This window comes from Carettochelys insculpta, chromosome 1 (genome assembly GCF_033958435.1).
Source record: "Carettochelys insculpta isolate YL-2023 chromosome 1, ASM3395843v1, whole genome shotgun sequence".
NCBI classification, from domain to species: Eukaryota; Metazoa; Chordata; order Testudines; family Carettochelyidae; genus Carettochelys; species Carettochelys insculpta.
In genome coordinates this window covers 239,501,677-239,515,863 of record NC_134137.1, presented here as the reverse complement: position 1 = coordinate 239,515,863, position 14,187 = coordinate 239,501,677, and the positions used below count along the sequence as shown (strand labels likewise).

General features: G+C 42.1%; 1 protein-coding gene across 2 annotated transcripts in view; it reads right to left on the bottom strand.

Moving 5' to 3' along the window:
• Positions 1-239: 239 nt before the first annotated feature.
• NTF3 (neurotrophin 3) overlaps positions 240-14,187 on the bottom strand; it is a 68,366-nt gene continuing 54,418 nt past the window's right edge. For both annotated transcript variants that reach the window (XM_074983664.1, XM_074983663.1), the window contains exon 2: positions 240-2,258. In XM_074983664.1, the coding sequence (XP_074839765.1) occupies positions 1,473-2,237 (765 nt within the window). In that variant the 5' untranslated portion in view covers positions 2,238-2,258 and the 3' untranslated portion in view covers positions 240-1,472. The remainder of the gene's footprint in view (positions 2,259-14,187) is intronic.

Below are 14,187 nucleotides of genomic sequence, written 5' to 3'. Positions count from 1 at the left end.
AAGGCTAAAACATATTTTTGTGCACAGAATTTAGAGATGTCTATGCGAGGTATATAGCAGGCAGGATGTTTGGGGTGTTTTTGTGTTAACTTGTCTATATAACACTGCGGTTTCATTTGTAAGTGTTGACTTGAGGACCTCATGTTTAATCACATGCCACCCAGAAAACAGTAATTCTTCAATGATCCTTCATAAAATACCAGAATTGTTGAGCATTTCTACAGATGTCTTTCTCCATGGAAAATCAACAATTGGGGCTGACCAGAATTCAAGTTTTGAATGAGAATGAAAGGGCAGCTTTGACACCTCCTCCAAGACAGTATTCTTCTTTGCTAGAACTCTAAGCTCAGGCTTCTTGTAATGTTACAACACCAGTGGTTTTGTTTCTAATTTACAAATCCCATGCAGAAAGCAAAATGTAATGTTGAAGCAGAGTTAACAGATTAATGAAAAGGAGGAAACTGATCACAATAAATAGTATACGCTAAAGAAATCATCTTTTTTATATTATATTAATGATCCACATAGTTTGCTTCTTGGCATTGGTAAGGCTCTGTTACAAATATTTTAGATTTTTTCCTATTACTTCTAAAAGGAATTGGCAGCATTAAAAACCAGTTACAGAACAAATGTGCTTCAAGAAACTAAAGTAAAATTGCTGGGTTATTAGCAGCAGTTCTGGAACACTAACAGAGGAAAAGCAACAGTAATTCTAGTGGCAAAACTGGCATGACATACAGAAAATGTATTTTGCAGCTAGCCAATGGCTGGAATGTTAAGGGTAGCTGTAGGCCATGTTGTTTTTTCTTTCGGGGTGAGGAATTAACACTCTTAATTAAACATGAAATATATGTGGCTTGCAGTGTTGTAACTACGTTGGTCCCAGAATATTAGAGAGGCAAGATGACTGAGGTAATATCTTTTATCGGAGCAAATTCTGCTGGTGAAAGGGAGAAGCCTTTGACGTACACAGAGCTCTTCTTCGTGTCTGGGCCTGAAGAAGAGTTTGATGTAGCTCAAAACCTTGTCTTTTTTTTCCAGCAGCAGAAGTTGCTCCCATAAAAGATATTACCTCACCCACCTTGTCTCATGAAAATATGTAGCAGGGGGACAGAAATGGGTACACAACTCTTGACATTTATCTGATTTTTAACAAGTTTACTAAATGACAGTCACTGGCTTGACAATACTGAATGAAAAATACTGATGTTACACAGATTTTACAGTAAGATTACGGTATGCTGCTGATAAGCAGAGTCACAAACATCGACTAATAAAACTGCAGCTGCCCACAGCTGAGGCACATGCCTTTTTACTCATATTCATTGAGAGAGAAAGCTTATATACTGTAGGTTTGCTGAAGTTTAATAAATAAGGTCAACTTATAATATATAAAACCATATAAACATTTATATGCGACATGCATATCATATAATTTAAAGTAATAATTTATATAGCACAGAAATGCAGACTTATGTTCTTCCTATTTTTCTTGACAACGCGCACACACAAGATGTGTCTATTCTGATCCACCTCCAGCCTACAAGTTTATTGTTTTCCGAAGTCAGTGCTCTTACATAAGTTTGGGATGTTTTGCACTGGGAGTTCCAGTGTTTATCATCGATGCCACGGCAGCCATTTTTTACTGGTTTGGCTTCTTTACACCTCGTTTCGTAAAAATATTGTTTGACAGGAGAGTTGCCTGTTTTAATTTCTCCTAGTACAGTTACCTGGTGTCCTCTAATGTCAATAGCAGAAGATTTGTCCGTGACCCATAGGCTTTCACTGTCACATACAGAATATTCCCCTCGGTGGCTTTTATGTTCTGCATACCTTTTCCTCCGCGAGGTTCTGTTCACCACTACAGAATTTCCAATATAATCTTCCATAAGATACAAAGGTGGAGGTTCCAATGGGGTGTTGTCACTCAAGAGGACCCGGGGAGAATTGTAGCGTTTCTGTTGCCTTAATAGTTCTGTATCCATTGAGATAACTGGCTGGAAGTCTGATTTCACATTTTCTATGTCCTGCTGAGCCTCTGCTTTCTGCATTGTGTTTTGATAGTTTTCCTTAATATCTACCATCTGCTTGGAGAGCTTATTTTTCAAAATGTCCGCCTGAATGAGTTTAATAATAAGAGAATTTATTGAATCTTCTGGCAAACTCCTTTGATCCATGTTGGTAGATTGGATGCCACGAAGATATGCAAGAAATATCACATAAAACAAGATGGACATCACCTTGTTCACCTGTAAGATCTGAAAAGAAACACAGTGTTAACACAGAGCTAGTGATATAAGCAATACTGGATGCAGTATGGTAGTCCTAAGACTTTGTAGATCAGGATAGACAATGTGCTTGTTTGGAAAGCCTTGTAACATTTACTTCCTGCTCATGAAATAATATGGGTGACCCTTCATTGTTAGTTCCATCTCCATTTTATTCAGTCTTCAGACAGGATGTTTGTTTGTTTGTTTTTTAATAGGGAGACTGAGGTTAGTACAGCAATAAGGGTACATCAACACTTAGTGGGAGATTGACCCGGTCTTGGTTGATCTTCCAGGTTTTGATCTGGGGACACGCGAAATCAACCTATCAGGGGTTGACAGTTGACCCCTGTACTCCTTTTTCTTGCAAGGAATAACGAAGGTCAGAGAGGAGAGTTTCTTTTGTGGACCTCCCTCAGTGAGGATGGCCAGATAAGTGAATTGTAGATACACTGATTCCAGCTATTGCTGTAGCTGGAATTGCGTCTCTAGGATCAACTTTAAGGGCTAGTGCAGATCTAACCTAAGGCAGGTCTACACTGCCCCCTCAGTCAGGACTGCGAGGGCATCATGTGCCAAAGTGCTATGCTAACTCTCCTGCATGGACACGGCAGGTGTGAGCAAAAAGGTCCATCATTTACACTAATGCAGTCTTCTTCAAACAAGAACCCATTAATATGAAGTAGGAACCCTTTTAGTTCATGCCCGCTGCTTTCAAACAGGGGAGTTACAGTGCAACACTGACATACACTACTATGTTTGAACCATTGGGAAGTATAGGCAAGTGATTCTCAATCTTTTTCATTTGGAGACCCCTAAAAATTTCAAATATAGGTGTGGATCCCTTTAGAAATTTTGAACGGAGATGTGGACCCCTTAGGAAAGCTACTCTTTCTGTATATAACTGAGTTCCATTCAGTTTGCAGTCTACATCTTTTGCACACCCCTGAGATATAGTCTGCAGTCCACAGGCTGAGAACCACTGCTGCAGACAAGTCTTAAATTAATTTCTCTACAAAGACATGTCACTTCCACCTGGAAAACATGGCATAAATTGTAGGCTAGTTTATCTTTCCACAACCCTTTTAGTAAAGTTGCCTAGTACTAAAACCAGAGATTTGCAGGCTAGCAATGTGTGGGGGAAGGGGTATTGGGTTAAATTGACTGGTGACATAAACAGAGGGAACTAGCAAGTCCCATTAACATAATTGGCTCTGTCAGTCCAAGATTCATGAACTGAGCATGTAAGTCATTATTTAACATGTCAACTCTATAAATGAAGAATGATTTTAACAAGTTGGTTGAAAAAGAATTAATATTAAGACTCCATTTGAATAAGCCACAGCATATTCTGTTTTCTTAAGGATTGGCCTGGAAATTGGTTGTACAGGGACTAGGGGAGATCAAGTTTTACTTTGGAGCAATCTGAAACCAATACCTAGCTGTTACATAGCACTATTTAGCAATAGGTCTGAAAATGCTTTGAAAAGGTCTTTGCCTTTATCCCCATTTTACAGATGGGAAAGCTGAGGCACAGCAAGGCACCTCCGCTTTGTCACCAGCAGGTTAGTGGCAGAGCTGGAAACAGAACCCACATTTCCTGAGTCTTCAGAAGTGTTTTATCCACTAGACCGCAGTATACTGGAAAAAATAGTGATGGCTGAGTCTGCAGTATTCTTCCTCTCTGCGTACAGATGACTCTTCCTATGGGGCTACGTAGTCCAGAGAAAGAGAACCAGTCAGGTGTGAGAGGTTTCTTGTTTTTTATCTTTGGAAAACATCTGTTTGTCCATAACATGCTAGTTATGAAACACAGACGGGATTCACGGAGCATTTGAAATATATGCTGGTTGCAGTTTGTTTTATGCTCCGCATGAAGTGGGTAAAAACTGATTTTGGCTGGAGTAGTGAGAATCTCACCCTCTCTAAAAATTATGATGTGTGTTAGGAGGCTTACAGATAGAATAAGGACCAAGGTTTTAAAAACTAGGGGGCTAAAGTTTGCCTGCTCCACTCGCATTTCAGCAGCTGCCTGATTCTGTGGGGTTCTTATGCCATCCCTTATCCCCAGCGTACTGAGGACCTGTCTTCACTACCAGCCAGATGACAGGGCAGTGATACATCTGGTGTAGGGCGGCCATCTCTCCTGGTTTTCCTGGGACAGTTCTTTATTTAAGCTGTCTCACAGGCGTCACAACTGTTTTAAGAAAATGGGCAAATTGTCCCATATTTTGATGAGCTCCTGTTCCTTGGCACCCAGTATCTTGAGGCAGCAGTTCCCTCTGCCAGGGAGCTCCTCCACTGGGAGCTGCGCATTCCCCAGAACCCCGTGGAGGCAGCTCCCACTGCCACGAGCTCTGCCAGGGGGCAGCTGATTTATTCCCTGGTGCCCCACCCTCCTTGTGAGTTTGTGGAGCCCCCATCCTCCACTACCCTTCATCAGGAGGCTGCAAATCCCCCATCCCTGGTGCCTCACTGTGAGGCAGCTGCCCCCATCACTGAGGAGCCCTGACATGGGACAGCAGTCCCCCATCTCCAAAGGCCAGTGCCCTGTATTTGCCATAGGGCAACGTAGTCACCCTAGTCCAGTGGCGGTCAATTTATCGAGTATAGTATAGACACGGCAATTGATCACCGGTTGCACTCAGCATCAACTCCAGTAATTCACTTCAACAAGGAGTGCAAGGGGAGTCAATGGGAGAGAATCTCCTATTGATGAATCTCAGTGAAGACAATACAGTAAGTAGAGTTAAGCATGTTAACTTCAGCTATGCTATTCATGTAACTGAAGTTGTAGTAGTGTAGACCTGACCTAAATGTCCTCTAGATGTGCATGGAGTGTTGTGCTTTGTTTTGTTAGGGAGTTGTTCTTGGCTGATTGTGTGTGTGTTTAACTGAACATACTGGTCTGGGTTTATAATTTAAAAAGTGCTCAGCACTCTAAAGCTGTCACAAATACTACGTTCCCATTCTTTTAAATCTTGGTCTAAGTGTGTAAGTGAAGGTATCCAGCTTGCGAAATTCTAGCCTTGGATAACTGCAACCCCAATTGTACTGAAAAAAATTATAAGTCAATGCTTCTAAAACAATTCAAAGCATACAATCAGAATGACAATATTTTCTACTAATTATGCATAACATTGCAGTGCCTGTGATCAAAATTACAGTTAAATGACCGAACAGTGTCTTCAAGTATCATGCATGCACCTCCTAATGCCACATATTGCTTGTGGCAAGATATGCGAGGCCCTACATTGTGTTGGGCCAACTTGCGCTTGTGGAAGGGACAAACTTTCCAGCTTCACAGAGCTGTTCCTTGGGTCTGGAGAATGTAAGCAGAGTCTAAAGTAAATACAAGTTATGCAGTGTCAGTGTCACATTGCCTGAGCTGAGCTATAAGAGAATTATGCTTACTGCTGTACAAATAAGGGTCACTAGTCAATTCTGAAACAGAGTTAAACTGGGAAAACACACAGTGAGGACTGCTCACAGCAGTCTCAGAACCGTTATAATGAAACTTGTATAAAACTCATTTAGCAATAACCATTTTCTTACTTTGTACTGTGGAATTGCAGCAAAATCAGAGTTGCCCTCTGTCAATGTGTGATCAGTCCTTTTATGGACAAGAAATGTGTTTTCTCCATTCTTATGTTTGTTACGGTATGAGCTCACCTAAAGCTAGACTTTGTGTGGCTTACAGCAAAGTTATGCAATGTGTGTGTGTAATAAAAATCATTGTCACAGAATTCTTATTGCTCTTCAAATAAAAATAACTTTCAATGTAGATGGAACTCAGAGTACAAATAATATACAGTATAAAAGACCAGTGCACGTAGCTCATGCTCTCGCTGAGTAAATCCTTTGAACAGCCAACATTTCATTACATGTTGCTCAGCAGGTTTAACACTGCATTCACAGGGGCTATCACTGTGCCACTAGCAGAAAAGTCAGCCTAATGGTCACTAAAGCTAATGCTATGCTCAGTTAAGATGCTCCAAATAAGACCTGTGCCAATATATAGTTGCATGTTATAATTTGGCTGTTGGGTTTCAACAGCAAAGTGGTTGCTAACCAAACATGTATCTTGGAAGGAGCTGATAACGTAGGAAGGGGAAAGGAGGATACTCTCCATAAGCCATCCAAAGACTTCCATCATGTGGAAAGTAGAAGAGGAGGACCTTATGAGTGGCTCTGACAGAAAATGCTAGTTGTGACTCTAAGGCTAGACATCAGATCCATACTTGAGGCAGTGTCACAGACAGGATACTTGTGGGGACATCCGTGCTCGCAGCATTGTGTAGCATGCAGCTGCCGCATGCCCAGGTAATATGGGAGTAGCTGGCTGTGTAGACAGTGAAGCGTAGATTAGGCAAGTAGGTTAGAGTTTCCCAAATGCCTGAACCACCAGGATATATACTTTTTACACACCCAAGCAAAGTCTCCCACAACTCCTCTGCTATTTTTAATGTAATTTCCTCACTGACAGATCCTTTCCACATGGTTAGAGCTTTTCACTGCTGCATGTAGCTATTCTGAAGTGACAATTGTAGACACAGGTCACAGGTTGCTTTTCAATCCAGCTGCATGCATAGTGCCTGTATGCTATACACTGCAATGCAGACATACCCTTAGATCTCTCAGGGCTTGTCTCAGAGATCAACGCTAAACCAACTGATCCACTGAAGGGTCGATTCAGTGGGTCTAGTGAAGGCCTGCTAAAGCAACCACTGATTGCTCTCCCATCAACTCTGGTTATCCATGTAGCTGGAATTGCATAACTTAGGTCCACTTAACCCCATAGAGCAGACCTGCTTTCAGGAGGTTTGGCTGGTTAATGATGTCTGCTAACCTCCTCATGAGATCAGCCCTATACCGTATGTTAAACGTTTTCCGTGACGGTGGCATTGTTTTCATATTTGCTTCAATGTGCAACTCAAGATTTGTTTACTTGCAAGTACAAAGCCCTAAATGGTTTGGACCAGGACTACAAAAGACCAGTTTTTCTGTGAGCTTCCATGTGAGTTGTGACATGTTACTTTCCTAATACAAGTTACTTTTGTCACAGCAACCCCCATCACGCCCAGGCTTATTAATATGAGCATGCATCACTTGAAAATGCTTTAAGCAAAATGTGTCATATACCACATCAATTTTAACATTAGAATTGGCTGAATATGTACATCCTATTTTGGGTCATGTATCATTCTTATACAACAGGTCTTGTATCCATACGAGAGCACACTTCATATTTGTGTCAAAGATCCTCAGTTTCATCTTCACAGATATTATTTGTGAACTCCATATGGGATGGAGAGTCTTGAATGCAGGGTGAAGACAGAGTGAAGCAGAGGAGACATGTAGATGACCTATGCCCCACTCAGAGTACAAGCGTTTAATTGTAGTAGTATATCATTCTTGTACATGAAGTTTAGAAATATGAAGTCTGGATCTGTTTATAATTCTAAATGTGCTAATTAGGGTCATTACTCATGCCTCTGAAACGTAAAGTCTCAGTAAATAAGCTGTGAATAGCCTTGTTTGTTCTGCAAACCCAAACTGTGGTTGATCCTAGAAAGACATGAGATCAGGCCATCTGATTCTGAAACCCATTCTGGATCTGGTACTTTCCACTTAAAGTGTGAAAAGTTGGTACTGAGCACTAAATTTCACTTCTTGGGCAAAAGGAATACAACGGGGAACCCCAAAAATAAGGGCAGTTGTCAGATGCCTGGAGGCCTGTCTGTCCCCTTACCACCGAAGATGACTGCTGAAAACATCTAACACTGAACAGGGGTCCAAACTAGGAGGATGCTTAGCTTGTGAAAGAGATATTTAGAACTGTTAAGGGTAACAATTTGCATGCAACAAGCCTCTTAGTGGGTTACGAATAAGTGACATTTTTGGTTTATTTTAATTCAGTAATTGACTTTGATCTGACTGTTTTTCAGTTACAGCCACTTACAGTCCTACCTTTTATTCTTAATAAAACCACTTTTGTTTATTATCAAGCCCAATGTAAATAACTGTTATGTGCGGGGGAGGGGGAATGACCACTGTGCATAGCTCCCTTTCATTGATAAAGTATGCGGGGGAGACTTTGAGCTTTCCCTGTGTAAAATATTTAAGCGTAAGAGTAAGATAGATTTATCTGGGATTTTGGTCCCTTTTGGGAGTTGGTTCCCAGGGTGCTGAACCCTTATAGCTAAGCTCCCCTCCCACCTTGCCTCAGGGTCCATGGCAGCTATTGGTGGCACTCGGGGGTTGGGTACAATAGTCCAGGCAGCTGCCACCACACACCTGCCCCATGGTAGCCTGACTTGTGCTCTGTCTCAAAGCCCTCACCACTGCCAGGTGAGTCTCTCCTCAAGCATGCCACTCCCCCTTACACCACTGCTTGCTGCTTCCCTCCTCTTTCACTCCATCCTCATGAGACTACCCCCAGCTGCCACTCATTGCATCCCTCCTAATCCCTCTGTGGGCAGAAGAGGCAAAATAAGGTGCTAGCCTCCTGCAACTAAATCAAACTAACCATGGTTTTTTGAAGCTGGGCTTTAAAACCCGCACCAGGTAAACTGTTCCAGTGATTCACTAACCTCCTAGTGAAACAGTTATTCCTGAATATCCAACCTAGACCTGCCTCACTACAACTTGAAACCACTGCTTCTTGTTCTGTCATCTGCCACCACTGAGAAAAGCCTCTCTCCATCCTCTTTGAAACCTTCTTCAGGTAGCTGAAGGCTGCTATCAAATCCCCTCTCTTTCTTCTCTTCTGCAAACTAAATAACCCCAAATCACTCAGTCTGTCATTGTAAGTCATGTACCAACCTCCCTAATCATTTTCATTTCTCTCTGCTGGATTCTCTCCAATTTGTCCACATCCTTTCTGTAGTGGGGCCTCCAACCTGGATTCAGTACTCCAGATGTGGCCTCGCTGGTGCAGCATAGAAAAGAACAGTCATTTCTCTCAATCTGCTGGCAATGCTCCTTCTAATGCAGCTCAATATGTCGTTAGCCTTCTTGGCAAGAAGGGCTCACTGTTGACTCGTATTCAGCTGCCCCTCACTGTAATCCCCAGGTTCTTTTCTGCAGAACTATTGCTTAGCCAGTCGGTCCCCAGCCTGTAGCAGTGCATGGGATTCTTCCATCATAAGTACAGGACTTTTGCACTTGTCCTTGTTGAACCTCAGATTTCTTTTGGTCCACTTCTCCAATTTGTCCAGGTCGCTCTAGACCCTATCCCTACTGTCCAGTGTATCTACCTCCATGCCAGCTTAGCGTTAAGGAGGGGGATAGCTCAGTGGTTTGAGCCTTGGCCTACTCATTCCCAAAGGTGTGAGTTCACTCCTTCAGGAGGCTATCTAGGGGTCTGGGGTAAATAGATTTAAAAAAAAATCTTCTAAGCATGGTGCTTGGTCCTGCCACAAGGTTAGGGGACTGGACTCAATGACCTCCTCAGGTCTCTTCCAGTTCTATGAGATGTATATCTCCATGTATACATTTTTTTATTATTATCTGTGAACTTGCTGAGGTTATAATGCATCCCCTCATCCTGCTCACTAATGAAGATGTTGAAGAAAACAGATCCAAGGACCAACCATGGGGCTCTCACCTTGTTCCTGGCTGCCAACTAAACATCGAACAATTGACCACTACCTGTTGAGCTCTATGATCTTACCAGCTTTGTATCCATCTGCAAGCCCATTTCTACAAGCCATATGTCTGTAATTTGCTGGCAAGAATACTGTGGGAGATAGTCGTCTGGTACCACCCTCCATCAGGACTGGCATACCATTTAACTGAACTAGGCGGTCACTAGACTCCAGAGTTTAACATGTGCCAGGTAAGGTGGAAGTGATTTTTTGTTCTCTGTTTTAAAAGATAGATTAATATGTTCTCTCTTACAAATGAAGGTATCAAATATTGTTCGTATAAAGCAGTGTATCATTGCCATGTCAAAGGTTGCAGTATTATTTATTTCACATTGTGGAGGATGGTTGTGTAAATAAATAGTTAAAATGTGTCACGGCATAGCTTCCAAAGAGTGCCACCTCGGTTTGCTGCCTGGGGGCAGGGTCTGGCAGTTCAGTCAGTCTCAATAGCCCAGTGTTGGTTAGTCACGCTGTTGAGTCAGTGTTGTTTGCTGCTTACTTAAGGCCAGTCAGGGATTCGCAATAGATGTTCTGTCACGTTACAAGGTGTGACCCCAAAGATGCTGTGCCCATGAACTATTTTAACTGTGTTGGATTTGAAAAATGTGGTAAAAGATTTCAACAAGATTGTAAAAGGAGAAACACAAGTTCTTGTAAGTTTAAGATTGTCTGCTTGTTGTAGACTGTTAAAGTAATAGAAAAGCCCTGATTTTTGAAAACCTGACTGCTTAATGTTAACGTATACATTTCTTTCCATTCTAAGTGTTTTCTGTTAAGTGCAACAATGGTCAGTAATACAGACTGCATCTCCCTAAAGTGAGACTCTGTGGTCCGGTGGATTATAGATGTTCCTGGGCCAAAGAGCCCTGGTAGTTGGGAGTTGGGCAACAAGAGGGCTAGCAGTTGAGAGTCCTGCTGGGCTAGGAGCTAGGCTGTGGCAGTCAAGCAAAACTGGGATCCTGGGCTGTAGCCACTGTGGCAGCCCAGAAGAATTGGGAGCTGAGGCCACCCAGCAGAAAGGCCTCAGGTGGGGCTGAGGCAGCCCAGCAGAGGGTGCAGGGCTGTAGTGTCCTGGCAGCCAGCTGAGTTGCCTGTCCCTACCCTGGCTCAGCTGAGGCGTGTGGCAGCTGTGGTGGGAAGTGAGCCAGCAGCAGGCTGAGGGGGCAGTGATAGGGGACCTCCCCTTGTCCAGTAAATTCCCTTGTTCAGAACTAGTCTGGCTGAGGGCTAGCTGAGGGGGCAGTGATAGGGGACCTCCCCTTGTCCAGTAAATTCCCTTGTTCAGAACTAGTCTGGCTGAGGGCTAGCTGAGGGGGCAGTGATAGGGGACCTCCCCTTGTCCAGTAAATTCCCTTGTTCAGAAGTAGTCCGGTCCCAAGTGTGCTGCACAAGGGATGTCCATCCTGCAGTACACATTCTGGCCTTCTGTTTCTTTTTTAAAATAGTTTTAAGTGAACATTAAAATGATAAAATAAGTTAAAATTTACCAGATTTATGTTACTGTGATGTCATCACACGCACAGTAACATATCAAGAAATGCTTCAATGGGTAGAGAGCTACATGCTCTATTGTCTCAGGACATTGCAAATTCAGAATTGTTCTCTTTCCATGTGTTATTGACTCCACGTTTAATCATTCCTACTAATCAATTTGGTTCATTTTTCTTTTATTTTTAATGTAACCAATATTCAACTTTACTATTATTGTTCTCTATTTTGACAATTTTGTTGAAACAGTTGCTTAATTTTTTTTTAGAAAATTAACACCGTGGCAGATAAAAAGAAGCTGTCTGGAACTCGGAAACGATAAAGACTTTCACAGCTTCCCAAAAATCAGTTTCGTTGGTAGGAAGACAGCTGCAATTTGACACGCAACAGTTTAAAATCCTGCCAGAAATACTGTGTACAAGTCAAAATGGTAAAACTTTAGAGGGTCAGCTACTGGGTGGTTCACCCTATACAGTATAACTGTCTTAGGATAAGTGAAAAAATATTTTAATTTTTTTTTCATTTTAAATGCCAAGTAAATAAAGGTAGAATTTATTTCTAGATTTCTCATTTTTCTCTATAATGAAGTGGCACCGGGGGGGGGGGGCGCGGGGGGGAACCACAAAGTCAGTTTCACCTCAGGCATCGAAAATTTTTGAGAGAAACCTGCCCCCAATTGCCATGAGTTTTCCAAGCAATGATGATTGGCTCTGCAATCACATCAGCCAACTACCTGAGCACCCTCAGACTCATTGCATCCGGCCCCATGGACTTGTGTGTGTCGAGCTTTTCTAAATAGACCTTAACCTGTTCTTTCACGATTGAAGGCTGCTTCCCTCCTTCCCATATTGTGCTTCCCAGTGCAGCAGTCTGGGAGTTAACCCTGTCTGTGAAGAATGAGGCAAAAAAAGCATTGAGTATTCCCATTTTTCCACATAACCTGTCACCAGGTTGCCTCCCGCATTATTCAAGGGTCTCACCATTTCCCTGATCGTCATCTTGTTGCTAACATACCTGCAGAAACACTTCATGTTACCCTTCATACCCCTGGCTAGTTGTAACTTCAACTGTGCTTAAGATTTCCTGATTACACTCCTGCATGCTTGAGCAATGTTTTTATAATCCTCCCTAGTCATCTGTCCATGCCTTCACATATTGTAAGCTATCCTTCTACATTTAAGCTCACCAAAGATTTCTGCTTAAGCCAAGCTGGTTGTCTGCCATATTTGCTCTTCCTTCTAACCATTGGCATGATATATGCCTGCACCCTCAGTAAGCCTTCTCTAAAATACAGTCAGCTCTCCTCGACAGCCAGCTCTCCAGGTCTCCAGGCGGTGTAAATAATAATATCTCTATTGCTTGCATGGGACTTATGCTGACTTTGCAAGCTAGGCTCTCTGTGAATGTAGATTCCCCTCCCCCACCTAGCACTGATGTCATTTTCAAATGGAAAAATGTTCAAAAAGCTCAACTGCAGCTAGCTAATCCAGGCTGGGTTTGATGTAATCTTTTCATTAATGTTTTTTAATGGCAGAAGGGCCAAAGAGAAAATTAATTACATTTGCAGCTGAATTGGGCGGGGATGCAAACACCAGTGAGCAGAAAGTAATACAATCTCTGCTGGGGACCAGAGGAGGTTAGAAAATTTGGCAGAAAATAACAAAATGAGAGTCAAACAAGAAATAGCAAGCTAGTGCACCAGGGGAAAAATAATCCTAAACAAAGATGTTCATTGGAAGAGAGACATTTACAAAACAACCAGCCCTAAAAGTGCTGTAAAGCATTGGCAAGACACATTTATTTAATAAATCTAAATAAATATAAAACAAAATCATAGATGTGAGCTTTAAAATGGGAGATAATGGCAAAGAAATCTAACGTTTGTTTGAGCTGTTTATGCAGCAGCATCCTATGACAGAGCAGAGGGGGACAGTATATAGCACTGGTTTTCAAACTTTTTTTCATTTGTGGACACCACAATTTTCATATGGAGATGCCTAACCCTTTGGAAATTTTAGATGTAGTCTGTGGACCCCCAGTGGAGGATGAGGGAAGACCAACAACAAAAAAAATTAAGGCTTGAGGCACTGACGGAGGAAAGAACGGCCTGGAAACGCCATCTTAGTAGGTTGAACAGGTTTGTCAAGATTCATGAACTTTTCAAGTAAACCTGGACACGGTCTGCTCAACTACTGATTTTGCATCAAAATGAGGCAATAGTCACAGTTCCTCTTGGTTTCCACTGAGATTGCTTTGAAGAATTAATCTCTCCATAATTGAGGCTGAGACGAGTCGTCCATCTGAAGTTTACTTCTGCCTATACCCCATTATTTTGCTGAATACAAACCAATTCTCTAAACATTTCACAGATGTATTTCTGTTTCAGAGTACAACTCTTCAAGAAAATTCAATGCCCAAAGCTCAAGGAATTTGAGTGAAATAGTTGGTTTTATTTGATTTCAAATGCTGTTCTCCCTTTGACAATTTTCCTCATGCTTTTCCTAATTATTTTTGATTTGCCAAATGGGAAATGGCATTAGTTAAAGACTACATTTATTGTTCCATCACTTACTGATGGATGTGACTAGTTCTTAGGACAGTGGGAGAAGGGGAAAGTGACAGTGAAATGCAACTGAGGGTACATGAACAATCATGGTCCAGTCCTTCTACTAGCATGATGATAACCAGAGTCTTAAACCTGATAGAAAGTTTATGCACAAAAACACTTCCATTGAAAAATGTGGCTTCCTCAACCCTGAAACTTTCTGTTGGAAGACGTGGAT